This window comes from Lolium perenne, chromosome 7, assembly GCF_019359855.2.
Source record: "Lolium perenne isolate Kyuss_39 chromosome 7, Kyuss_2.0, whole genome shotgun sequence".
In the NCBI taxonomy this organism is placed as follows: domain Eukaryota; kingdom Viridiplantae; phylum Streptophyta; class Magnoliopsida; order Poales; family Poaceae; genus Lolium; species Lolium perenne.
The window spans coordinates 142,923,989-142,950,700 of record NC_067250.2 but is presented as its reverse complement, the minus strand read 5'-3'; the positions used below and the strand labels follow the sequence as shown (position 1 = coordinate 142,950,700).

At 42.3% G+C, this 26,712-nt stretch overlaps 1 protein-coding gene and 1 long non-coding RNA gene across 3 annotated transcripts; both read right to left on the bottom strand.

The window, feature by feature from the left end:
• Positions 1–9,939: 9,939 nt before the first annotated feature.
• Positions 9,940–15,457, bottom strand: LOC127318587 (RNA-binding motif protein 25). Of its 2 annotated transcripts, none has more exons than XM_051349069.2 (7): positions 15,011–15,457; positions 13,696–13,949; positions 13,401–13,553; positions 12,318–12,714; positions 11,583–12,245; positions 10,916–11,499; positions 9,940–10,430 (listed from the first exon to the last, which is right to left on the bottom strand). In XM_051349069.2, the coding sequence occupies exons 1-7, from the start codon at positions 15,414–15,416 to the stop codon at positions 10,179–10,181; spliced, it is 2,709 nt and encodes a 902-aa protein (XP_051205029.1). In that variant the 5' UTR covers positions 15,417–15,457; the 3' UTR covers positions 9,940–10,178. The 2 variants fall into 2 exon arrangements, with proteins under 2 accessions (XP_051205029.1, XP_051205030.1); XM_051349070.2 differs by having other exon boundaries at positions 13,696–14,706; positions 15,011–15,150.
• Positions 15,458–23,894: 8,437 nt separating this feature from the next.
• LOC127318660 (uncharacterized) lies at positions 23,895–25,515 on the bottom strand. Its single transcript, XR_007862057.2, has 2 exons — positions 24,694–25,515; positions 23,895–24,235 (listed from the first exon to the last, which is right to left on the bottom strand). It is a non-coding gene; the product is annotated as an uncharacterized lncRNA (long non-coding RNA).
• Between the last annotated feature and the right edge of the window lie 1,197 nt (positions 25,516–26,712).

The following is a 26,712-nucleotide window of genomic DNA, read 5'->3' as shown; positions in this document are numbered from 1 at the left end:
AAAATCACTACTGCTTGTCTACGTTACTCTGCTGTTGTTATTTCACTCTTTATCTTTGCTATAAACTGTTACCTACGATAAACCTTTGCGAGCAAGTCTGTTTCCAGTGCAACTGAATTGACAACTCCGTTGTTAAGGCTTCCAAGTGTTCTTTGTCTCCCCTTGTGTCGAATCAATAAATTGGGTTTTACTTCCCTCGAAGACTCATGCGATCCCCTATACTTGTGGGTCATCAAGACTATTTTCTAAGGCGCCGTTGCCGGGAGCATAGCTTTATTTGGAAGTTCACTTGGATTAATATTGTTCGCTGCAAATTCTCCATCATGGGTAAACCTCGCGATACTAAGATCGCCATATTACCATCCACTACAAGAAAAGGTACAATTCTGAGTACCTCCGCTACACTTGATTCACCATCTGTGATTGATAAACTTGTTTCACCACCACATGCTTCGCATGCGGGTATATCTGCTGAATCTGAATACTCTCATAATATTGATAATGCTTCTGCTGTGCTTGATAATAGTGGTTCATTGGGATCTTTTCTAGACGCTACAATTGCTAGGTCTAGACAAATTGAAAATACTGAAACTCCTAATGCTACTACACCTGTTAGTTCACCTGAACTTGATTATTTTAGTGATGATCCTGAGGAAGATTATGTGGAGCTTGATGATGATTTTATTAAAAAATGCAATGCTACTACTGATGCAAGAAAAATTAAAAAGTTGCTTGCGAACATATTAGATATATAAACCTGTCTCCTGATCCTAAATTTGCCACATCTCCTATAAACATTAGGGATAAAGATTATGATTTTTCTCTTGATCTATCTCATATAGCTATTGTTGAGAAAACACCTTTCTGTGGTACTGAAAAAGAAAGTGCTGTTGAACACATGACTGAGTTATCTACTTTGAGTAGCTTGTTTTCTGATGATGTTAAGAAGCGTACTTACTTTGTTGCTAAAATATTTCCATTCTCATTAAAGGATGACGCTAAAACTTGGTATAATAATTTGCCACCTAGTTCTATTAAAAGTCCAAAAGAATTGCTTGCTGTTTTCTTTCGGAAATATTTTCCTGCTAGTGCTCAACATGCTGCTTTGCAAAGAGTTTATAGTTTTGATCAGGGAGATGAAGAGAAATTGCCTGAAGCTTGGGCGAGATTTTGCTCTCTTATTAGAGCTTTGCCTGACCATGATTTAGAAAAGCATGAATTACTTGATATATTTTATAGTGGACTAACCATTGATTCTAGGGCATACCTGGATAGTTGTGCTGGTTGTGTTTTCAGGAAAAGAACTCCAGGGCAATTTGAAGAATTATTGGCTAAAATAGGCCGGAATTATGATGATTGGAATACGCCTGAACCAACTCCAACGCCAATAGTGAAGAAGAGGGGTTTAATTAAATTGAATGATGAAGATATGAGGGAAGCCAAGAAGTCTCTCAAGGAGAAAGGTATTAAATCTGAAGATGTGAAGAATCTACCTCCTATTGAAGATATATGTGAGATAATTCCCCCTTCATCCATGATTGAGGTAAACTCCCTTCAACGCTTTACTAGGGAAGATATTCCGTATTCAAAACCTCCTGCACAATGCTTAGACGAGTTTGATAATTATATTGTTAAGCAAGAAAATTTTAATATGAGAGTAGAGAATCATTTAATGGAAAATTCTCAAGCTATTAGTGAATTGCATGGTATTGTGGAGAGAACCTCCAATGATGTTAAGATGCTTGTTAAACATTTTCAAATGATTCAAACTCAAATTGATCAACTCACTAAAGTGCAAAATGACTTGTTAGAGAATAATTCTAAAGAGAAACATGCTTATGAAGTAACAACTAGAGGTGGTGTCTCTACCCAGGATCCTCTATATCCTGAAGGGCATCCCAAAAGAATTGAACAAGATTCTCAACGCATTGAACCTAGTGCTCATTCTAGGAAGAAAAAGAAGAAGAAACATAAAAATGTTGTAGAATCCTCTGAACCTGTTAATGATCCTAATAGTATTTCTATTTCTGATGCTGAAACTGAAAGTGGTAATGAACATGATAATGATAATGATAATGATAAGAATGATACTCCTGATAAAGAAGAGGTAGAAGAAGAACCTGAAAAGCATGCTAAAAATAAAAAGTATACTAAAGAAGACTTTATTGCTGAGAAACATGGTAATGAAAGAGAACCTTGGGTGCAAAAGCAAATGCCTTTTCCTGCTAAGAAACTAAAATCAAAGGAAGAAGAACACTATAATAAATTTTGCGATTGGATGAAACCTTTATTCTTGCAAATCCCTTTGACTGATGCTATTAAATTGCCTCCTTATTCAAAGTATATGAAAGATATTGTTACTAACAAAAGGAAAATCCCCAATGAGGAAATTTCCACTATGCTTGCTAATTACTCTTTCAATGGCAAAATTCCAAAGAAGTTGGGCGACCCAGGTATACCTACTATTCCTTGTTCTATCAAGAATAATTATGTTAAAACTGCTCTATGTGACTTGGGAGCCGGTGTTAGTGTTATGCCTTTTTCTCTTTATAAGAGATTTTACCTAGATAAGTTGATACCTACTGATATATCTTTGCAAATGGCTGATAAATCTACTGCTATTCCGGTTGGTATATGTGAGAATGTTCCTGTTCAAGTTACTACTAACTGCTTGATATTAACTGATTTTGTTGTGTTGGAAATGCCTGAAGATGATAATATGTCTATTATTCTTGGGAGACCTTTTCTTAACACCGCAGGGGCTGTTATTGATTGCAACAAAGGAAAGGTTACTTTCAATGTTGATGATAGGGAGCATACCGTTTATTTCCCCAAGAGGATTGAAAAAGCGTGTGGAGTTAATACTATCTCTCATGTGAGAACTATCAAAGTGGGAACTATTGATTGTCCTATATATGAACCTAAAGAAGAATATCAAACTCTTGTGATTGGATCCATATCAATACAATTCAAGGTAACATGATTGATTTGAGGTTTATTTCTTCTTATGCTATGAAAAAGTTATTTGGTGACAAGACTTGATCAACCTTGTTAACGGATACTTTTTATATGCATGGAGAGGGTAAACAACATCTCTTTCTTCCTCCACTTGCTCTAGTTGCTGTAGCATTCTTAATTTGCAAAGTTCTTTAGTTATTCGAAGATTTCAAAATTTTTCCTGGCCAGTAATAATAAACTTAATACCCAGAAAATGTGCATTTTTCAAAGTTTTCAAAAATTCGCGAAAATTATACCGTTGGTCCTATTTTTCGACGAGGCACCTGGGAGTACCAGAGGATGACCTGTGGGGCACCAGAGGGCGCCACACCACTGGCCGGCGCGGCCAAGGAGGTGGCCGCGCCACCATGTGGTGTGGGACCCCCTCTGCCCCACTTTGTCATCTCTTTCGCCCAGAACACTCTCTCTCCCGAAAAAACTCGTACCAAGTTCATCTCTCTCGCGTTTTTGCTCCAGAACTCCAGATTTTTCGATCTCCTTGCTCAGCCCAGATTTCTGTCTGAAATTTGGCACATTTGCTCTTCGGTATGTGACTCCTCCACCCATCCAAGTAGAATTTCATTTGGTTGAGTATATCTTGAATATTTTGCTGCTGTAGGTAACATGTTTAGTGAGCTTGCATGCTTGTTCTAAGTGGTAGAAACTTGTTTTGATGCATGATTAGTACTCTAGCAAGTTCCTATGGTAGTTTCCCTCAATTATATGTCACCAAACCAAATTTTTATGTCATTTGTTGAAAATTTCAGAGAAGCTATGAAGAAGTTTAGCTTTGGGGAGTTGTTCAAGAAGGGGACAACCAGCACCGGGAGGCCTGCTAGGGCCGCCACCCGGATTAGGCAATCATACAATGAAGACATCCTCGCGCCTAGCTTCGCGCCCGAAGAGGACCATGGTCCCCCTAATGCTTCTACTTTTCCGTGTTATGATTTTCTAAGGAATGCAGGGATACTGGAGGATTTCTTGACCCTTGTCAACAGGGCAGGGTTAACCACCTATATGAGCGATGAAAGGGAGCAATACCACATGCTCACCAAGATCTTTGTCGAGAGTTTCCAGTTCGACAACAAACAATATGAGCCAACGGTTGCATTCAGAATCTATGGTAAGACTGTGACTATGCCGTTGAAGGATTTTTGTTGTGCCTTGGACATTGCCCCTGCAGGTACAGCAAGTAGGATTGATGACAACCCCCGGGACTTGCTGGAGCTCTACCGAGGGATCACCGAGGATGATTGTCGCACCATCCAGCGGGGCAAGATAAGGAACATCCAACTTCCCGCCATTAAGTATTTTGCATACTACATTGCTACTAGCATTCTTGGTAGGGAGAACACTAGTAATATCTCTAGTTACCATCTTGCTTTCTTGCATATTGCACTTACTGGTCAAACCTCCTATCACCTCGGTGCTCTTATTGCTCGCCGCCTGACTACCAGGGGGCCTATTTTTGGAGGAACTATCGCATTGCGTGTTTTAACATATCTTAATCTTCCTCTTGATCCTAATGATGTGCCATTGGCCCCTAGGAGACTCGATATTACTGCTATGAAGAGTCATCATTTTGTTACCACTGACTCTACTTTAGATAATATGGTGTATAGAATGTTGTTTTCTGACGGGGAGGAGAAGGAAATCCCTCTTCCCCAACCTAGTTTGTTAAGTATTGACAGGCAATCATGGTCGTGCACCAAGGAGGAGGTGGATGAACATATGAAGATACAAGAATTCCACCAGCAACATGACTCCGAGGACGTCGGGACCTCCTACGACCACACCGTCACATATCCGGGTGCTTCCTCTAGCACATACCCGGGATACGATCCATCTTCGTCATATTACGGAGACACTACCTCATGGGATCGATGGGATTGAACTCCACTTAGGCCAAAAGCCTAAGCTTGGGGGGAGGTATACCGGCATCACTCATTCTTTGCATATTATGGTTGCTGGATACTTGTACATACTTGTTTTGTTCGTTTGAGTGATTTTCTAATGAGAGGAAGATGATATTTGGGGAAGTGCTGCTTGAAAACAGATTCTGGAACGTTACTGTAAAAATCGTCAAAAATAGCCAGAGAGTCATTTTGAGCTGCAAATTTTTGTGCAGGTTCCCCAGGTTGTTATCTAACTTTCATTAGTTGAACACTTTTCGATCTGAGCAACGTAAGATTTTTGTAAAAATCAATTTCTGTACTGCTGTTAGGTTTTGGCAGATTTCTGCCATCTCGCTCTTCTGTGTTTCTTTTAGTTTGCTATTTCTTGTTTTTGTTTTGTTTCCTTCCCAAAACACAAAAAGACCAAAAATATTTCTGTTGTTTCTCTTCACTATTTGTTTGCTTTGGTTTCTTGCATTTGTTTCACTTTATTTGCTATTGCTAGTTTGTTATAAGAAAACCCAAAAAGATTTTGCTTTGTTTGTTTGTTTCCTTTTGTTCTTGTTTGCAATTCGAAAACACCAAAAATATTTGCTGTTCTTCTCTGGTTTGTAAAGTTCTTCATGAGTTTAATGGTCTTTGGTGGCTGGAGCGTGGTTTTCATTTCATATTATCCAAGCTGCACAAGTGAAAAGGCAATAATGACGATTTACGACAATCTGATTGTGGTGAAAGACTGGTATGAACTCTATTTGTTTTCATTTTTGTACATATACTCATCCATGTGAGCATGCTTAGTTGGTTCATGTGAGGTATATGTCATTTGAGAAAGTCTAGTAGTTCATGATCTCTCATGTTTAGCTCCAATTTATTAATATGAGTAGCATGTCATGTATGTTTGTTTGCATTGTTTTATTCATAAGTAAGTATGGCATTGTGGTATCCTCCTCTGAATAACTCATTTATATCGACTTGGCACATGCTCACGCATGCATATGACTGAACAAAAAAGTCAATTAAGCCTCGATGATCTATATTGCTTCAGAGTTCTTGTATCACTTTTATGCCTCCGTTAATTTATTTTGCCGCAAGCATGATTATGACAGTTACTGCTCTCTTGATTTGTCGCTCCCTAGTCTTTTGCTAGCCTTCACTTGTACTGAGCGGGAACGCTGCTCGTGCTTCCAAACACATGAAAACCAAGTTATTCCAGAGTGTCCACCATAAATACCTATGCATGGCATTTCAAACCATTCCAAGTAAATTCTCATACGCTACCTTTAAAACCTTCAAAATGTTTCTCAATTTGTGTTTATGTTTCATAGCTCATGAGGAAGTATGTGGTGTTTAGCTTTCAACCTTGTCATTTACTTTTGACGGACTCTCATATGGACTAGTGGCACATCCGCTTATCCAATAATTTTGCAAAAAGAGCTGGCAATGGGATTCCCAGTCCCGAATTAATTAACTTAAATAGACACTCCTCCATGGTTTGTGATTGATGGACGGCACCCGAAGGATTCGGTTAGCCATGGCTTGTGTAAGCAAAGGTTGAGGGGAGTGTCATCATCATAATAAAACTAAAATAAAAAGGCACTCCTTCATGGTATGAGATTGTTGGCAGGCACCCGAGGATTCGGTTAGCCATGGTTTGTGAAAGAAAGGTTGGAAGGAGTGCCAAATAAATATGCAATAATTCATGGGAGCCGCTCTTGAAAGTCCGGTTGGCGAGGTAGTTAGTGTACCCATTACCATTCGTTGACAACAACAAACACCTCTCAAAATAATTTTACTCCTGATTTATAAAAATGAAAAGCTCTAGCGCATGTTAATCCCTGCTTCCCTCTGCGAAGGGTCAATCTTTTACTTTTATGTTGTGTCTCCATTATTTCTTTGAGCACTATCTTGAGAGCACAACTGTCATTCTTAGTATAATATGCTTGTCTCAAAATATGATTGATTGTGGTATAACTTTGATGCATTTATCTTTTGACAATCACTACTTCTAGTCTTTCTATGAACTCCAGAGGTGCCCGGGCATTTATGTTTTGCCAATCAAATACAGGCAAGCGAGATACCACTTTATCATGCTCTCTTATGAACATTACAATTCTTGCTTATATACATGATTCATGATGCTTATTATTAATTGTTGGTGCTTCTCCATGATTGACATGGCTGTTAGATGATTTTATTTGCATGTGTCTCATTATGAACTGCTTAAGTATTAGCCATAGCATGAGAATATATACCTCATATGAGCAAATGTGTTCGTGAAAGTTCTTTTATCGCTCAGTTGTTAACTGAATTGCTTGAGGACAAGCAATAAGCTAAGCTTGGGGGGAGTTGATACGTCCAAAACGTATCTACTTTCCCGAACACTTTTGCTATTGTTTGGCCTCTATTTTGTGTATTTTGGATGCAACTAACACGGACTAACGCTGTTTTCAGCAGAACTGCTCTGGTGTCTCGTTTTTGTGCAGAAATCCAACTTTCGGGAAAAACCTCGGAATTTATGCAGAAGGCCCTATTTTCCCAGGAAACTAACGGAGCCAGAAGGGCAATTGAAGTGGAGGCCCGAGGGCCCCACACCACCTGGTGGCGCGGCCAGAGGGGGGCCCGCGCGGCCTGGTGGTGTGGCCCCCTCGGCCGGCCTCCGACGCCCTCCTTCGGACTACTTATTCGCCTCGACCTAAAAACGCCAGAAGAGAAGTCGAAGTCGCCAGAAACCCTCCAGAACGCCGCCACATCGCGAAACTCCGTCGCGGGAGCCAGAAGTCTCCGTTCTGGCACTCCGCCGGGACGGGGAATTGGAGGAGATCATCACCGCCATCACCGCCAACGCCTCTACATCAACCAGCCATGTTTCCCCCATCCATGTGTGAGTAATTCCCCCGCTGTAGGTGAAGGGGATGGTAGGGATTGGATGAGATTGGTCATGTAATAGCATAAGATTGTTAGGGCATAGTGCCTAGTGTCCGTAATTGGTACTTTGATGATATTGTTGCAACTTGTTATGCTTAATGCTTGTCACTAGGGCCCGAGTGCCATGATCTCAGATCTGAACATGTTATTGTTTCATGAAGATAATCATTGTTTATGGTCTTACCTATAAGTTGTATACACATGTCGCTGTCCGGAACCGATGGCCCCGAAGTGACAGAAATCGGGACAACCGGAGGGAATGGTAGCGATGTGAGGATCACATGTGTTCACGGAGTGTTAATGCTTTGCTCCGGTACTTTATTAAAAGGAGTACCTTAATATCCAGTAGTTTCCCTTGAGGCCCGGCTGCCCACCGGGCATTTGGTAGGACAAAAGATGTTGTGCAAGTTTCTCATTGCGAGCATGCACGACTATATATGGAACACATGCCTATTGATTGCTTTGTACTTGGACACCGTTTTATTATTATCTGCAAATGCCCTGCTATGATTGTTACATGAGTTTCTCTCATCCATGCAACGCCCGTCATCCGTCCCCGTGCCTACAGTATTTTAATCCTGCTGTTTACTAAAATCACTACTTGTCTCTGTTACTCTGTGCTGTTATTTCACTACTGCTACTGCTATAAACCTGTTACTACTGATAAACCTTTGCGAGCAAGTCTGTTTCCAGGTGCAACTGAATTGACAACTCCGTTGTTAAGGCTTCCAAGTGTTCTTTGTCTCCCCTTGTGTCGAATCAATAAATTGGGTTTTACTTCCCTCGAAGACTGTTGCGATCCCCTATACTTGTGGGTCATCAACGGGCTGGCTTCATGGGCGACAGGGATTATCCCTTCGGCCCTGCACCGCCGGCTCGTCGTCAGCAGGCGCCGACGCGTCGTCAGCAGGCGCCGACGCGACGTGAGCAGCCGCAGCACAACGACCGCGAGGACGAGGACGACGACGACTACATCGAGGCGCTCGCGTACCATAGCGAGGAGGTGAAGGACGACAGCGAGGACTACGTCGGCCTCGTCTTCCACGAATGGCAGCAGGCCATGGCGGAGTGCCGGAACTTCGAGTTCCCCGACAACATGACGGACGACGAGATGGCCAAGCTCGGCCTCCTCGTCTCCGAGTACGACGCGCCGGTGCAGCCGCCGTTGCCCCGCTACGCCACCGCTGTCATGCCGCCTGGCCTGTCCGCCGATGAAGCCCTTCGACAGGCGCTCCTGGACTCGGCGGCGCCTCCTCCACCGCCGCCACAGCCTTGGGCGCCTCCCCCACCGTCGCCACAGCCTTATGTCTGGGCACCTCCCCCACCGCCGCCACAGCCTTATGGCTTGGCTCCTCATCCGCCGCCACAGCCGCAGCCCTAGGCGCCTCCACCGCCGCCTCAGCCGCAGCCTCCTCAACCTCGAGCATCGTGATCGCGCCCGACGTACGCTCCCCCGGATGGCTACTGGCCGTGGGACGTACTGGAGATCATCTTGCTCGACAGCGACGAGGAGCAGCACGGCGACGATGCGCAGCAGTAGGCGTTTTAGTTTTTTTTTTTATGTTTTCAAGTATGTAAGTTATGTTTCAGTTTTTGTAAATTATGTTTCAGTTCAAAAAAATGATTCGTCCTAAAAAAAATGCGTCGTGCCGCTGGAGCCACCCCCGACGCAAACGGACGCGCGGTCGTTTTCGACCAAAAGGGCCGACGCAAACGGACGCTAAAATGCGTCGCGCCGCTGGAGATGCCCTTACACAGCAATCCAGATCAAGAATCTACACAGCAATCCACAACCAAAGTGTACGATCTACACAACAATCCACGTCAAGAATATACTGTTCCCATGATTGTCAGCGATCACAAGGCAGTTACTACAAGATCTGGGGTCTTTGGTAAAAGTCCAGACCATTGATCGATTTATGCTCCTAGTACAACAAACACTAACCTTGTACATACATATAACTTTGTAGACATTGATTGCTCTTGAAATGGTTCGTTCCTGAAAATTTTGAGTTTTTTACCATGAAATCCTCCTCAAAGATAATCAAGTTGATGAAGATTCCTTAACATGTATTCACCATAAACATCACAGTGATATAAATTCTACAAAAAGACACTGTAATGCGCAAGCATGCAACAACTTTAGATCAAATGTTATTGTATCACTTGTTCATGTATACATTTCTACAATAGGCATCAGAACATATAGGGAACCACTAACTTGATCTCACTCAAATGTTTTCGGAGGCTGTCTCAGAAGTCTACAAGTGAGAACACAGTTGCTGACAAAAAAACAGAGAATGTTGCACAAGATCATTGCCTCAGCTTCAAGCCTTCCCTTCCTCCCTGAAAAAAATAACTTCAAGCCTTCCCTCTTCCTGATAGTCCTGCTTCAACTTTCTTGATTTCAAATATTAGCATCCTCCACATCTTAAGGACAAACATTTCAGCCTCAACATCCAAAATTGACTGTAGGAGCTCCAGCATTTTCGACGCATGCACATGATCTTTGGTGCACGAGACTATATATTCCACCAAAGTTGATTCCTCCTCACCAAGAAATTCAACTATCTTTTTTGAGATCCAAGGCCTCATTCTATCATGCAACTCATGCTGCCACAGAAGAATGATGATATTAATTTTGAATATAACCATGTCACATACAAAACACAGGGAAAGCTAAATCAAATAGTGCAGAGTAAGAAACATTCTCAAAACCATATGACCCAACTTCCATATTCTATAAATATCCAGAATACATCTGCACGAGTACCTCTCAAAATAATTACAGATGGTAATCAGTATGAAAATAACAACAGGTTTATCATTATACTCATGACGATGTGTTATTCGGGTCATCAGGTGGATCTCATATCTATTTGGAAGGAAAGAACTCAAATGTCCTCATATCCGTAACAGTTCAAGGAGCACTATAAACATAGTTAAAAGTGTTCCATAAATACTTGTATAACGTTAACAGGAAAAACATGCATGCACAAATAAATGACATGACAATCACTTCAAACTAGGTAAGAAACAAAACATTTCCCAATTTTAAGTACTCCGTATTAAAAATACAAGGTCGAGAGACTATTCACCTTCTCATATATTGACCAATTAATATCATAGGAAAAAAGCTCTTCCTTTGTCCTCGGAATCATATCAATCAGTTGTTTTGCATCCACAATTTTCTTGTTCTCTGACTTGGGCTTATCTTGCCTATCTTTGTCTCGATCCTGCATCTTTTCTCTTCTCTCATCACTGATGCGAGCACCATCTTCCTCATTTCGACTTTTATCCCTTTGGCTCAACCTATCAGTGGATCTCCTGCTCCTATCCTTCTCACTTTCAAGCTTCTCTTCCTTCTGATTAGATACCAAGATGCGCTTGGCAAACTCAGCAGCTGCTACAATATTCTGTTGGCCAGCAGAAGAATCTGTCTCCACAGCTTGTAATTCCTCAGTGGAGTAATCGATAGGTACTAAAGGTCTTATCTTTTTATCCTTATTATCCTCATCATCATCCTCAGCAAAAACTGATGGAACAGATGTTCGTTTTCCAGAGCCAATCAAACCAAAACCCAGCTTCTTTGCTGGAGCATTGCTATTTTGATTGATATCTAGAATTTGACCTTGTATCGTACTTGCTTCATCACCATTATTGTCCTTGTGAGTGCCATCATCTGTACAATGGATGTAAAAGAAAATGTTGGAATTAGAATGTAGCTCACGTGATAAACTTTGCAAGGAAAATATTCACACTCACCTGCATAACCACCATTTGCAAAGCCGGTAATGTTATCATCATCTGAATTAATCGGCTTGTTTTGCACATTACTTTCCTTTTCATCATCACCATCAACCTCCATAAGTGTAGCAGACTCTGCTGCGGCTGCCGCAGCCGCCGCAGCTGCTTCATCTGCCTGCTGTTGCAGCTCTATAGCGCGCCTCCTTGCCTCAGCAATTTCCTCTTCCTCTTTCAATTTGTCTGCCAAGTCTTCTTGTTTTTCACGTTGCCTCCTCCTTTTCCTCTCTTCAAATGTGCTACTACCCTTGCGTCTTCTTTTCCTTGAATCCTCTTCGTCGCTATCCTCTTCCTGCTTCATGATCTCCCTTCTACGTTCACGTTCTTTTTCCTTCTCGCGGTCCTTCTCATATTGCCTTTGATATTCCTTCTCTTTTTCCCTGGATTCCCACTCCTTAACATGATCTTTGTACAGCCTTTCCACTTCTTTATGCTTGTGTTCCTTGTCTCTATCTCTCCTGACTCTTTCTCGCTCACGCTCACGCTCATATCTTTGAATATCTTTTTCTCGCTTGTCCTTATCATGTTCTCTATCCTTCCTCCTATCAGGCGAGCCAGTTTCTGCTTTTTCAGTTTCATTAGATGTCCTTTTGTCCATGTCATCATTATTCTTGTCTTCAGAATCTGCAACAGCAATGAAGTAAATGTTATCCAAATGCAATTTCCGACAAAAAAAAATATAGTAGTACTACATACCAGTGTTTGTCATGTCTACACCAGACTCTCCATTATTATGTTTGGATGAGATTTCAGCAAGTGGTTGAACTGGCGGCGGTGGTGGTGGCGGCGGCGGTGGTCGAGTCTTTAACCACTCTTCAATCATACTATTTATTTGTTCTGCAGCCTCCTTATCCGCCTCAGAATCTTCATTTGTAACAATCCCAAATTTCTTAGTATTTTCTTGATCATCCTTATCTCCAACATCTTCTGTTTCATCTGTTTTATCAGAATCAAGCTTCAATGATTCATTTTCAGCAGCAGCAGAAGTTCCATCCCCGCCTCCATCTTCCTTTTCTTTGGCATTCTCCTGTGCCTTCTTTTTTCCTTCAACATGTTTTTTCAGGTACTCTTTGGTGGCATCATTAATATTAACCTGGCATAAATATAGGACACATGGTAACATTATCATTACTTTGGTAGAACAAACGAAATATTACAAACAAATATTTAACAGGAAACATATACGGTGACAAATCATCTCAATCTGAAAGAAAAATCATAAAATGGCCTCCTAAAAACATGTGATTAGGATTTGCTACATCATGCAAGATTTTCAAGGTAAATATGGTCTTTCTGTGCATCCTTACGCAAAAGAACTGAGGGGGAAATTGAAATGCTGGTTGCTACATGACGCAACACATGAACAAATTGGCAACAATCAAATGCAGTCATACTTAACAAGTTCTGCCTATGCATACAGCAACAGAAAATTTGATGAACTGAACAACGGTACACAGAAAAAGGTTAAGGTAGCAACTTTTGTACCCTCGTTTTCTTCATCCAAAAGATGACACATGCTTCAATTAAAGATAAGTCTGGAACCCACATGCTCAGTGACGAAGACAATAAATTCAATAATTTCCACTTGGTTAGTAGATGGATCAGGCTAATTACTAAGAAACAGTTTATATCAGTTTTGTCAGTTTTTGCTCAAAAAGAGCTGCCAGAAACAACTGATGTCATGGCCTATATATATTTGGTTGTATGTCCTTTTTCTTTCAAAGGAACTTACATTCTAGTTCCCATATTTCATAATCGTAAGAATGCAATGATACATACCACGAGTTCTTGTCCATCAATGCTCAATTTGTTGAGCAACCGAGTAGCACGAAGTATGCCTTCAGCAGACTCAAACTCACAAAAGCCAAATGCTACGGGTTTCCCATTACTTGGATTTTGGGTCCGCTTCCAACTCTTGACAGGTCCACAAATCTGAAGACGAAAAAACATTTAGACACATAATACAAGCAGTTGATTACACCAATGCAAGCATAAACATAAAATCTGAATGAAGCATGCAGAATTCAAACTCTTCCATGTATAATCTTGAAATAATAGGAAGATATAGATATACCCGAAGAAGTGAAAGAATGAAATCATTGTCCACTGTTGGGGCAATCTTCCCAACATAAACTGCAGTTGGTGGTTTGTCAAGAGGTGTAACAGCTGGAGCAGGCGGTCTGACAGGAGGGGCTACCATAGGAGGAGCACCACGGATCCCAGGCATAAGGGGTGGCCGTTGAATTGGCATAACACCAACTGGAGGCATGGGGCGTGGAGGAAAGACTGGACGCATCATAGTGTATGGTCCAGGATAGCGTTGCATACCTGAAGAGAGAAACAAACAAACATCTATGCTGCCACATTAGTAAAAGTTCGGAAAACGGAACACACGGTGCATAGATTAATCATTTGAAATACATGGAACTAATACAAACGGAAATATGAAAACACTTATGTTACCATAAGCCACGAAGAAAGAAGTGTTACTAAACAGATAAGGAGGTATCTTGCATGTTCAGAATAATAACTGGAGTTAACATCAACAAAAGGGAATATTCTGTTCGAATGAAAGAAGAATTAGGTAAAGCTGGCCTTACCTCTTAGCGCCCAATGGACAGAGTTCAATGTACTTGTATTGGTTATTTGCAAAACTTGGGATAGCTCACACCATTGCATTGCACTACTCAGATATAAAAGCTTAAGCAGATGTGTCACTCTCTTTAAACTTTCTTATTGACAGTAGTAACTATACATCAAAGCCAAATTAAGGAGGAAAAATACTTGACATGAAATTAAGCGGTAGGAAATCATGGTACCTTAGCCCATATTTTTGCAACAACCCATTGTTGAAGGATCTAAGTACATACAGAAACTGAGCCTAATTAAGCGGCAGGCTAAAGTATTCAAATCAATTAGACAATGCGGAAAAAAAAATAACCAGTTCAAATTCAGACGTTCAGCATACCACGCGCAGTGAGGGAGAAAACGATCGGTTACAGCTCCGGTTAGAGCTGCGGAATCAAACATGAGCCAGCACCTCTCGCCGTACGTAGGGAGTAACGGCTGCTCACGACGACCACCGCTGTAGCATAGAAATACCCGGTCATCGTTATCAAGCAAGCGAGCGGATCCCAGTTGCTCTAACACTGAATCACTAGCATCAGAGGCATCCGAACCCTGATCCCCGAGGAATCCTACCCACGTCGAGACATCGCTACTCGATTTCCCTACCAGAATTTCCTACAACGCGAGCTCATGGAACGTCTGGAAACCTCCCAGATGCAAATCGGGGGAATTGTAAATTCGGTGGCTTATTAAATCCCAAAAGGCCTAGAGAGCAGCGTAGTAGATGTTGATGGAGATGGGTGGAGGAAGGGTTTACCCACCGGGAGGGACGGGGGCGCCGGGCTGCTGCATGTAGGGCCCCGGCTGGGGAGCGTACATGGTGGGCGGGCGCATCACGTGGTGCACGCCTGGCGGCTGCATCGGGTAGCCCGGGTTGCGCACGGCGCCGTACTGCTGCATCTGCGGCGGGGGAGGTCCGGGCATGGGGCGGAAGGACGGGGTGAAGGATACCGGCGCGGGGGGCATCGGCGGCATGATGAGCGGAGGGCCCGGGAGGGGGTTAGGGTTAGGGCTTGGCATGGCGGGGTTGGGGGTCAAGGGGTTGGGGGTTGTGGGGTTGGGCGGGGTGGATGTGGCGGTGGCGGCGGCCGGCGGCGGAGTCGCTGTGCTGGGAGGAGTTGACGGCGGCGGGTCTAGGTTGTCCGGGGGAGGCGCCACGGCCGCCATGGTTGGGGAGGAGAGGAGGCGATGGGGGTTCCTGAACTGCACGGCGAGGAGGCTGATTCCGTGTGGTTGACGCAGGAACAGTTGGGGGAAGCAAAGGCCCGTAAACTGGGCCGGTCCGTGCGAAGATGCAAACCTGGCCAACGGGACGGCCCAGCACGGCACTGGCCCGGCCCCGTGCTCACGTGTCTGGCACACACGCGGCCCGTGAACTGGCTGCCCGTGATGTCCGGCCCACGTACCCCGTCACCAGGCCATCCGCTCTAAAAATCTAAACAACATAGCCGCTTGTTCATCATTCCATCTCGCACATGATTCATGTGGTTTGTCTAAAAAAAAAAACATGATTCATGTGGTATCTCACGAAGAGGATGTGCCCTCCTCCGCGATGCATATTCAACTTCAAATAATATTTTAGCACCTTTTTCATCCATCTTGATATGTTGAGTGTGGTACCTCACCAAGTGGCTGGTTCATCCTCCGCGTGCATAATGCATGCTGACATGTCATCTTTTGTGCACTGCTACACACCTCCTAACACCATCCACCTCGTGATCTTCTTGTATGAAGTGTCCCCAAGTGGAAACAATTCTTCCCCCATTCTCGTTGACACCAGCCATGTGTGAGAGATCGTGGGAAATGAGAGGAGTGGGTTGTGTACTTAAGTGTAAGATGGGTAGGTTGAGTACTCTTGAGTAGTTGAGGGTGAGAAATAAGAAGGGTGGGTTGCCCTATTTATAGCCAAAAAAAAAGATAGGCTAGGGGTAATATGGGGACAAGGTTTATATGGAGATTAAAAAAGTGGCCTTTATTGTTAGATACCTGTTATCACCAGTATTTGACCGAGTCAGAGGTGGGCCGCGATCAGGATGGATTTGAAGAATATACATGGTAGAATTACGTGAATCGGCCTGTTATGCTGAGTTTGGGCTAGTTTGCCCTTGTATCTGTAATTATAGTAGATCGCATCTTAGATTAGAAAATAGAGTTTTACCCGTGCACGGTTAGGTGCACGCCTGAATTAGAAAGTCCATTGGACTATAAATATGTACCTAGGGTTTATGGAATAAACAACAACTCACGTTCAACCCAAACAAACCAATCTCGGCGCATCGCCAACTCCTTCGTCTCGAGGGTTTCTATCAGGTAAGCGACATGCTGCCTAGATCGCATCTTGCGATCTAGGCAGCACAAGCTCCACGTTGTTCATGCGTTGCTCGTACTGAAGCGCTTTTGATGGCGAGCAACGTAGTTATCATAGATGTGTTAGGGTTAGCATTGTTCTTCATGTAATATGCTTACGTAGTGCAACCCTTGCATGTCTAGCCGCCCTCACACCTATCTCAGGTGTGGGGGCGGCACCCCGCTTGATCATCATTTAGTAGATCTGATCCGTTACGATTGCTCCTTGTTCTACAAGGATTAGTTTAATATCTGCAATAGTTAGGCCTTACAAAGGGGGGAGGATCCAGCGGCACGTAGGGTGTCGTTCGCAAGTCCTAAACAGGATGTTCCGAGGATCAACTTCATGTTGGTTTTTAGGCCTTGTTTAGGATCGGCTTATGATCACCGTGCGTGGCCGCGAGGCCCAACCTGGAGTAGGATGATCCGATTATGCGGTGAAAACCCTAAATCGTCGTAGATCTCATTAGCTTTATCTTGATCAAGCAGGACCACCATATATTCGTGCACCCCGTACGAATCATGGGTGGATCGGCTCTTTGAGCCGATTCACAGGATAACCTGAGAGCCGATCGAGGCTCGTATTTAATGTTTACGTGTATGCCATGCAGGAAACTAAGCGAGGCATCCCCATCACCTTCCTGACCAGGTATAGGTCAGGTGGCACGCCCTTGCACTTCGCATCGGACGTGTGACCAGAAGAGCATTGCGGGCCGTCGCTCGGAGGGGTCTCAGCCAGCCGCAGCTCTAGGCTCTTCCCGGCTCTACCTGTGTTGACGGTCGCTGCCCGCCGGTGGGTTTTGGCAGTCAACAATACCTCATCAAATCCTTCCATCCCTGAGAAGTAAAAGAGTACAACTGGCTCTATAACTAAAATAAAATTACAAATAAAAAATGAAATTACAAAAGGAAGAGCTCGAGGGGGAGGCAGATGAAGAACCAAATGACTCCCCCACTACCACCACCTACTTTCTTGTTCTTTTTGCATGTAGTTGGTGTTGGCGAGGCCCGTTGGTGGGGGAAGAGGCTAACCTCATACTTACCATAAACTTTAGCAAACTTATCCTTTACTTCCTGCAAATATTGATCATATGATACATTAACGACATAACTTAATTGTGAGAACGGTAGCTAACGTGTTCATTTTAGCCCTAGGATCCAATATAAATGCAAATGCATACAAGAAGGGCTAATTTCTCCAATATTTCAAATATTTAAGTTTCATTTTTCCAACACCTTAAAGTAAAATGGGATCATTTTTGTATGGTTTGAGGTGTTGGGCGATTTCAAAAAATTTGTGCACAGACATAGGATATGTGGGATAGTCTACCCCGAACAAAGCAATAGTTAGATCATAAGAAGTCTCCAGAAATTGAAACATTGATTCATCAAAAAAGGGGGAAAGTTCAACAACATAACATGTTGTCTATATCGTTAGCTCAGAAACATACTAAAAATCGAGAAGGTCTCACCCTAAAATAAAATCTATGATGATAATATTTTACCATGTACGAGGTTTTAGCTTGATTTATTTTCATACTACCTATGTTATTTGAATTTTCAGATTTTTAACTTCTTATTTGAGGATTAAATCCATGTTTGAGTTTCTCATAAACAAAGTGTATTTATAGATATAATTTTGGGATCAAAACAACCTGAAACCTTCGCGTGCTGTCATAGTATGTGTCATAGTTGCAAGGAAAAATAATAAACTTGGAGAATTGCATACATCACAAAAAATCCTTCATAATATCAGCTATCGTATTCGAGGTTTCATGGTATTTAGGTCAAACGACCAATGTTACTGATAGAATCGCGATATAGTTTGTGATAATATGCACACATGTGCATCTTGGGATGTCTTACGATGTTGCAGGAGGAAGGTTTCCTTTTCATCGCACGAAAAACCCATTTTCCATTTTCGAGGTGCCAAAAAGGGGTGTTTTGTGAAGTAACCACTAAATTAAAGCTTCACATTGGTACCAACATATTTTTCAAAAATACTAGACCATCTAATATGGATAATTTCACAACCGGTGTATCAGAAACCTTTCCGTCCACCCCTCGTGAAAAACACAAATTCCTGCTGAATCGGTAGGAGGCCGACCAGATTTGAACTACAGGCACATGATATAATGCTAAAGATTTTTGTTATAAAAATCTTTATTGGGTTCACAACATGCTATTTCATCAGAGATCCAGTGCAAGTTTAGCGAAACTCCGCCCGAGCGAAGGATCTTCATGTCCGCCGTTTTGAATATAGTTTGAAACGAGCATAAAAAATTCAAAAACGATCCAAACAACGCAAAACCTTCACGTGTTGTCATATTATGTGTCATAGTTGCAAGAAAAATAATAAATTTGGAGAATTGCATACATCACAAAAAATCCTTCACATTATGAGCTATCAGGTTCGATGTTTCATGGCATTTAGGTCAAATGACCAATGTTACTAATAGAATCGCGACATAGTTTGTGATAGTGTGCCCATATTGTGCATACATGTGCATCTTGGGATGTCTTACGATGTTGCAGGAGGAAGTTTTCCTTTTCATCGCACGAAAAAGCCATTTTCCATTTTCGAGGTGCAAAAAAGGGGTGTTTTGTGAAGCAACCAGCAAATTAAAGTTGCACATTGGTACCAACATATTTTTCAAAAATACTAGACCACCTAAGATGGATAATTTCTCAACCGGTGTATCTGGAACCTTTCCGTCCACCCCTCGTGAAAAAGACAAATTCCTGCTGAATCAGAAGGAGGTCGGCCAGATTTAAACTACAGGCACATGATATAATGCTCAAGATTTTTTGTAAATTTTTTTATTGGGTTCACAACATGCTATTTCATTAGAGATCTAGTGTAAGTTTAGCGAAACTCCGCCCCGAGCGAAGGATCTTCATGCCCGCCGTTTTGAATATAGTTTGAAACGAGCATAAAAATTCAAAAACGATCCAAACAACATGAAACCCTCGCGTGTTGTCATATTATGTGTCATAGTTGCAAGGAAAATAATAAACTTGGAGAATTGCATACGCCACAAAAAATCCTTCACAATATGAGCTATCGTGTTCGAGGTTTCATGGCATTTAGATCAACAACCAATGTTACTAATAGAATCACAAAAAAATCCTTCACATTATGAGTTCAAGGTACATGATAATAATAATACATTATGATCGCTTCGACCGTAACCATGGAGCATCTTCAGCATTTAACGCAATGGTTGGGTCATTCACTATGAAAGGCGGAATTTTACCAAACTTATTATAATTTCCTGACATGTATGTCTTGTCCTCGACTTCCACGATGGTTCTTTTCCCTGAAAGAATTATGTGACGATTTAGCTCATCGGATGAGATCGTTTCCTTATGTTTTCTTTTCTACGGTCTGGAGAACATGTCCTTCACATAGAAAACCCGAGCCACATCATTGACTAGGACGAATGGTTCATCTCTGTAACCAAGATTGTTGAGATCCACTGTTATCATTTTGTGCAACTGGTCTACCTTTACCCCTTTTCCATCCAGCTTCCACCAAGAAAAAATGGAGTGAGGGCTGGTTGGGGGGAGGGGGTGAGCTGAATATATAGGGCAAATGGAAGCTTTAGAACCGGTTCGTGACACAAACCGGTGCTAATATTTTCGTTTAACACCGGTTCGTGTCACGAACCGGTGCTACAGATTTCGCGCTGCTACGTGTCTGGCGACAAACCTTTAGCACCGGCGGAACCGGTGCTAATGTTTTCGTTTAACACCGGTTCGTGTCACGAACCGGCGCTACAGATTCCACGGCTGCTACGTGCCTGGCGGCAAACCTTTGGCACCGGTTCCGCACGAACCGGTGCTAATACCGCGGCTGGTCCCCTGGACGTGCAGACCGCACGAACCGGTGCTAATGACCCCTTTAGTCTGAGTTGGTACCAAAACCGGTGCTAATGCTCTTTGGAGAAAAAACCAAAGCTCTCTTTTCAACTAGTGATACCTCACGTATAGATAGTCAGAATGCATGATCAGAACGTGTTAGGTCATGTACAATACAAGGTATTCAGTGGGTGTTTAAAAAATAAACCAGCATTTAATCACTGGTGCTCGTTTGTACATGAGAGATGCTTAGTTAGACCGCATGTTTAATTATTTAATCATTTAGCAGGTTTATTTTCTAAGCACTTCACTTGCACGCATGTACAAGAGCAAAATGTGCGCCACGTTTCATCGACTTACACTCACGTACCCGTGTTTCGCCTCGGACAAACAGTCATCATCAGAGCCTCTCCAGCGATCTGTGTTCCCACTAACCTGAAAGCAAATCGCAGGGGCTCGAACAGGTGACAAGAGCAGGCACTGTTGGGAGTCCGCGTCACGTGCAAGGGTCTGCACATAATTGTCCAAGAGCCGCCACCATCACAGGCGTCTGCATCCTCCTGTTTTGACCCGTCACATAGCATCCATTCCAATCAGCTGATCTCAATTTCAAATCGTAGAGAAAAGGGGCGCGCGTCAGCGTCACTGTCATGTCCTGTGCAGCCGATCCCGGCTCCCTGCTAATTATACACTATATAAAAGATGTACAATTTCACGCCATCTTTAACGTTTGGCTACTGTAGACATGTATTTTTTTGCTAATCCTTTCATGCCATCTGTCCCATCTTCTGATCAGCTAACGATTAGCTCGGTTATTTCCTTTTTTTTCTACTCTTTTTCTTCCGGTGATCTTCCGGTTTCCGGTTACCTACAAACAAGGTGGATTTCCTTCGTTTGTTTACCATGTATGCCGTCCAAATCGGTGAGATATTTTTTTCATCGTGATCGTGGCAGTTTCTGAGGAGGACAACACTTCACGATGTTTCTAGTGGAAACGTGACGGTGACCTATTCCACAATTATCAAATCCAATCTAGAACTCTACCGCCTCCACCGACCGCCCTCTGCCCCCAAGCTGCTGCCTACCTCTTGCCTGAGCTATCCTCTGCCACAAGCTCCCCATGGCCGAGCTGCTCCATGGCCTGCAGCCATAGCATGGATTGGGTTCTCTTCCGGCGTTGCGGCCGCCGCCGAGGCACCACGGCTTCCCCAACGTATCTCCTCGCTGAGATGGTGCTCTCGACATGCCGGCTGGTTCGCCGTGTGGCCGGTCGACGCCCGACCTCTCCCCTGCCACAAGCTCCCCATTGCCGAGCTGCTCAATGGCCTGCAGCCATAGCAAGGATTGGGCCCTCCTCCGGCGTTGCGACCGCCGCCGAGGTGCCACGACTTCCCTGACGTACCTCCTCGCCGGGATGCCCTCGACCTGCCGGCTGGTTCGCCATGTCTGCTAGGGATTCGGAAGAACGATGTTGACTCCTCTCCGGCTAGATTGGCAAACCTCTTCCTCTCTCGGCAACGAGCCAATATGCTGCTCAACTCCATGTCCCCCTCTCCTCTATATGCAAATTAGATGAAAGAAGCAGCAGCGATGGGGCCTACACGTCTACAAGCTATCATCTAATGAAGTCTTACAGTCACCTGAAAACATCATGGTACCAATGTCTTGATTGTCTTGATATATAATCAGTTGTTTTGTCAGAATCATAATGGATCTATAATTTCTGTGCAGCCCCTGCTCTTTCTTTTTCTAATTTAGGATTGCTATTGATGCCTGATACAAATACCATTGGCTACTGTTATGGTTGGAGTTTCACACATGACAAATGTTCCTGTCAGAGGTACACCTACGGCAATCTGAATTTTGAATTGCGTAAGTAAGCAACATGTATGTTGGTAGAGCTTTATTGTTGGTCATTATGGCAAAATGCTTCACGAGCCTACCTTTGGTGGTGCTTTACATGCTTATGTCTCTGCCAAGTGACTACGATATAATTCTGATTATGGTTTCAAATTAAGAGTGACAATTGTTGCTGTTTTGTGGAGTGCGCATGCACACCAATTTTTAGTGGAGGCTCTGCAGCAGTAGGTGCAGCAAGAGGCAGTTGTCATTCTTTTTGTTTCCTGACTGTCAGGCTGCATGAAGGTGATTTTTTTTCACTTTAGACAATTCATTTTTCTCTTCGGTTTCCGTTGGTAATTACAATCAATGTGTTTTAGTAATGTGTTTTAGTAATACCGGATATGTAATAAACAATATGATAAATTCATTCTTCTGCAATATATGTACAAAATTAATTTGAAGCTCTGAAATGATCTTTGGGAAAAAAGTGTATAAACTGCATACGAAGATTTCATCTTCCTTACGGCGTTCTATGTTGAAGATCTAAAAGAAAAAAAAGTTAGTCTGCTGTTGCATTTTTAAATAAGTTTATTTGGAAAAAATGTGTAGAAACTGAATACTAACATTTGATCTTCTTTCTATCGTTCTGTTCTGAAGGTATCAAAGAACAGAGTGTGTCTTATGTTGTATAGTTAAGTTATGTAAGTTGATTGGTAGTGTTGTCATTACTCATTACCATGGATGGAAGTGCTTTTCATGCAACCAAATTTATGCAGGGTTCAGCCACCGAGTTGAACTCTCATGGTTTCGCTACTCCATGGTCCCAAGCCAACATGTGTTCTCCGGAAGCCGGAATCTGCTTATATATACAGCTGAGGTGATGTCGGTATGCCATGTAGATTGCAGTACCGCGACTGCTGTGCGGACTCCTGGTGTGCACAAAGATCACTCATCTTTCTCTCAATAATTTGTAGGTAATTTTTCATCTCAACATTATGTTCGATCTATTCAAGTTTGATAGGTCTCAGATCCCAGTGGTGGTGGTTTTGGATGCCTAAGTGACCAGGCATTAGCTTCATTGTTGTAGACCATGAGGTGCTACATTATAATCCTTTTTTAGAACCAAATGCTCTTAAGCAAAGATTCTTTATCGTTTTTGGCACTGCCTTAGATGCACTTTAAATATATAAAAATAGATAAGATTCTATCTACATTAAACATGTTACACTACTTTCCAATGTACACGTTGTCCAGCTTCTCGGATTATGTCATACTTTCGATAACAAGGGATTCTCATAATACTGTTCTGCATCTAAGATATTTTTGTATCTGAGCACTGCCTGCACACTAGATAAATCAAAATAGATGATGTGTCGTTAATTATAGGAACCTATATATCAGCATGTTACGCTGTCTTAAATTATATATACATACTTCCAAGATTTTCAATTAAGCTCCAGTTTCAGTACGTAATAAGGAACTCTAAGACATGATCTACATTTAAGCTCCCTTTAGAATCAGAAGAATATTTCTGATGACAGTGCCTTCAAACTCATGTTTGTCACACTGTATAGCTAATTTTATTCCACAAATACATCAAAAATCATTTCTACATATTAAAAATATAATGTACCCCTTAAATATACTATGTACAAAACCCTCAAATCGTGTCTGCACCTACCACATGTTGAATGTTTCACAGGGCGTGATTGTTCTTTCTTCTATCTTCCGCACTTAATATTTGAATTCTGTTCCTACTATAGTTAACCATGATGGAGGGAAATATACCAGTCATCCGCGTAGACCAGTTCAAGAATGATATAAAAGAGGGCTCGGTCTATACTTTAGAAAGCTTCATGGCTACACAAGCACAACCCTTGAGCGTCTTCCAAACACGAGCACGAGGCAACTCCACTTAACTCTGCATGTTTGCTCCGCTGCAGGGAAATTGTGCTTCCAAATCACATCTCTAACCCATTGTTAGATAAACAATCCCACTCGGGAGGTATTTGCTATACATGCAACATATATCACTCAACTCATCAAACTGATCTCTACTTTTACTATATACATGCTCATGAAATAAATGGCCACTTATTACAGATATGAGAATCAACCAGATGAAATAGAATGGCACGGATCAGAAAATGGAAGGCCTAACCCTGTTCAGACAACATTGTACACTTTGTCCAAAGAAGAAAGAGTTTCATTGTGATTACGTTTAGAACTATTGATAAAATAACTATGCATTGCTGTTCGCTTATCCCTAAACATATCAATACCATTGATAACATGCAGGGAAAGTACTATAAGCTGGCAATTACTGTCACAGAGGTCGATGATTCTGATGGCTGGTGGTTCATGTCCTGCAAGGTATGCTGGAAAAAGGGATTACCTAATGGAAATGCTTATAGATGCACCGGGAAACTGCCCCTGCAAAGAAGGGAGGCACAGGTAAGCAACTGCCGCTACTCATATAAACCATAGAAATAAAGATGTCTTTGTTCGCAGGTAATACTGCTGCTAGCCCAGCGTTGCCATCGGGAAGCAACAAAAACTCCACCGTCTACAGAAAAAGCTTCGGTGCCTTCTCCATCTGACGAAGTGGCAAATGCATAAGAAGATAGCATAGCTTCAGCCACCACGCCAAGCAAATCCATCTCAGAAAAGGCTGAATCCAGTGTAGACAATGTTAGTACAAACTGGACTTTATCCATGCTCTCAATTCCAGGGCAGCCAAAGCTTAAAAGGGACACAGTATTATGCCATAATCTAGATCAAAGAACAGCAGTTTTTCCTACTGAAGATGTCAGCTCAGCATCAGCCAAGAAATAGTTCAAAAAGGCGCTCACCACTTGCCAGTAAGCATAAAACTCAAACACAAGTTACCCAGAACCAATGCAGTTGTAAGAAAATACCAATTTTACCTCAGGTCCAAGAACAGGTCAATTCAGACTGAAAACCACCAGCAGAAGAGGAAGATCGGTGAAGTACAGATTCCCTAGACTACCGGGATCAGTTGTGAAATATTATGTAACTAACAGCTGCTCTAGACAATATGTGCTTTGAAGTATCTGGTACCTAGCTGTAGAAGTACCTGATCCCATATTACTTCAGTGCTATGTTTGCATGTACAATAGCACAAACCAAGTACTTCTGTTCTGTCTTTACTTCAGACCCAGCACTTCTTATGTTACGCCACCGGGCGCGGCGTGCCGCCGCGCCAATGCCTCCTAGTCTGCTTTGAAACCAAGACACGTCTCACGTCGGAACAGCACCGGGACGGAAAATACCACACGACCTTCCTACCACGATTATAACCACAAACTTCTGCAGTTACTTGGTCCCAGGAAAAGTTACAGCCAGCAAAACAATTTCTGTTTTTTAAGATGCACTTTCTCGAGTCTCTTTTAATTGACTTAGATTTAATACAACTTTATACTAAATTTGAATCAATTAAAAAGAACTGGAGAGCATAGTTTTAAGACACGGCTAACTGCCTGCCGCGAAAGAAGATTTAAAATAGACCAGCGCACCAAGGCGGACGTTTAGGTCTATGATTACAGCCATTCAATTTTTTCTTGAAGCCTTTTTTTTTAAAATCAACCGGAGTAGAAAGTAATTTACTCTAGCAACATCAAAAACTCTCAACTCGAAATACTCGCTATTTTAGGCTGCACAAAAAGATAAAATCTGACATTTAAAGCAGTGAATAGTTCAAACATTTAAACCTCCAAATTATATCAGATTTTCTCTAGAATATAACATAAGGTATTTTGGAGTCCAGATTTCGTGTGTTTGTGGAGTACATCATTATCTACATCTTGGATTTTTTTAGTTTTTTTTAATTTTCAATGTTGCCATTTTTTTTTGGAAAAGAGCTACCGGTAGCCCCAATTTTAAAGTGATTTTTGGGCACCACACAAATATCAACACATCAAAATTTAATAACTACGTAGGATCGCCACAAACATATCAGCAACAAATAAATTTTAAACTTCGCAAGATTATCACACACTTATAAAATTATATTTCAAATCCACATAGCATAACATAGCATAGGCCGACAAATTATACCATAGTTCAATACAAACACAAACGAGAGGTCTCATGCATAGTTCAAAGCATAGAATAGTTTGGCACAAAAACTCCTAGTGCATCATTGCCTTCATTGGCATCTCCTTCTTGTTCCTCGTTGTGCAACATATGGAAGGCACATCGTCGAACATGTTGAAGGCGGCTGCCGGTGCGGATGGTGACGGCGATTCATCTTTCGCGGGTGTTACATATTTGCAGCACAAAGATACAAAATTTAGGATTGATCTAATTTTTTTGTATCACCAAATAGATATAGAGCACCTGTTGCAGACTATTTTTAGCCTCAAATGCCTAAAGTCAGTTTTTATGACACTAT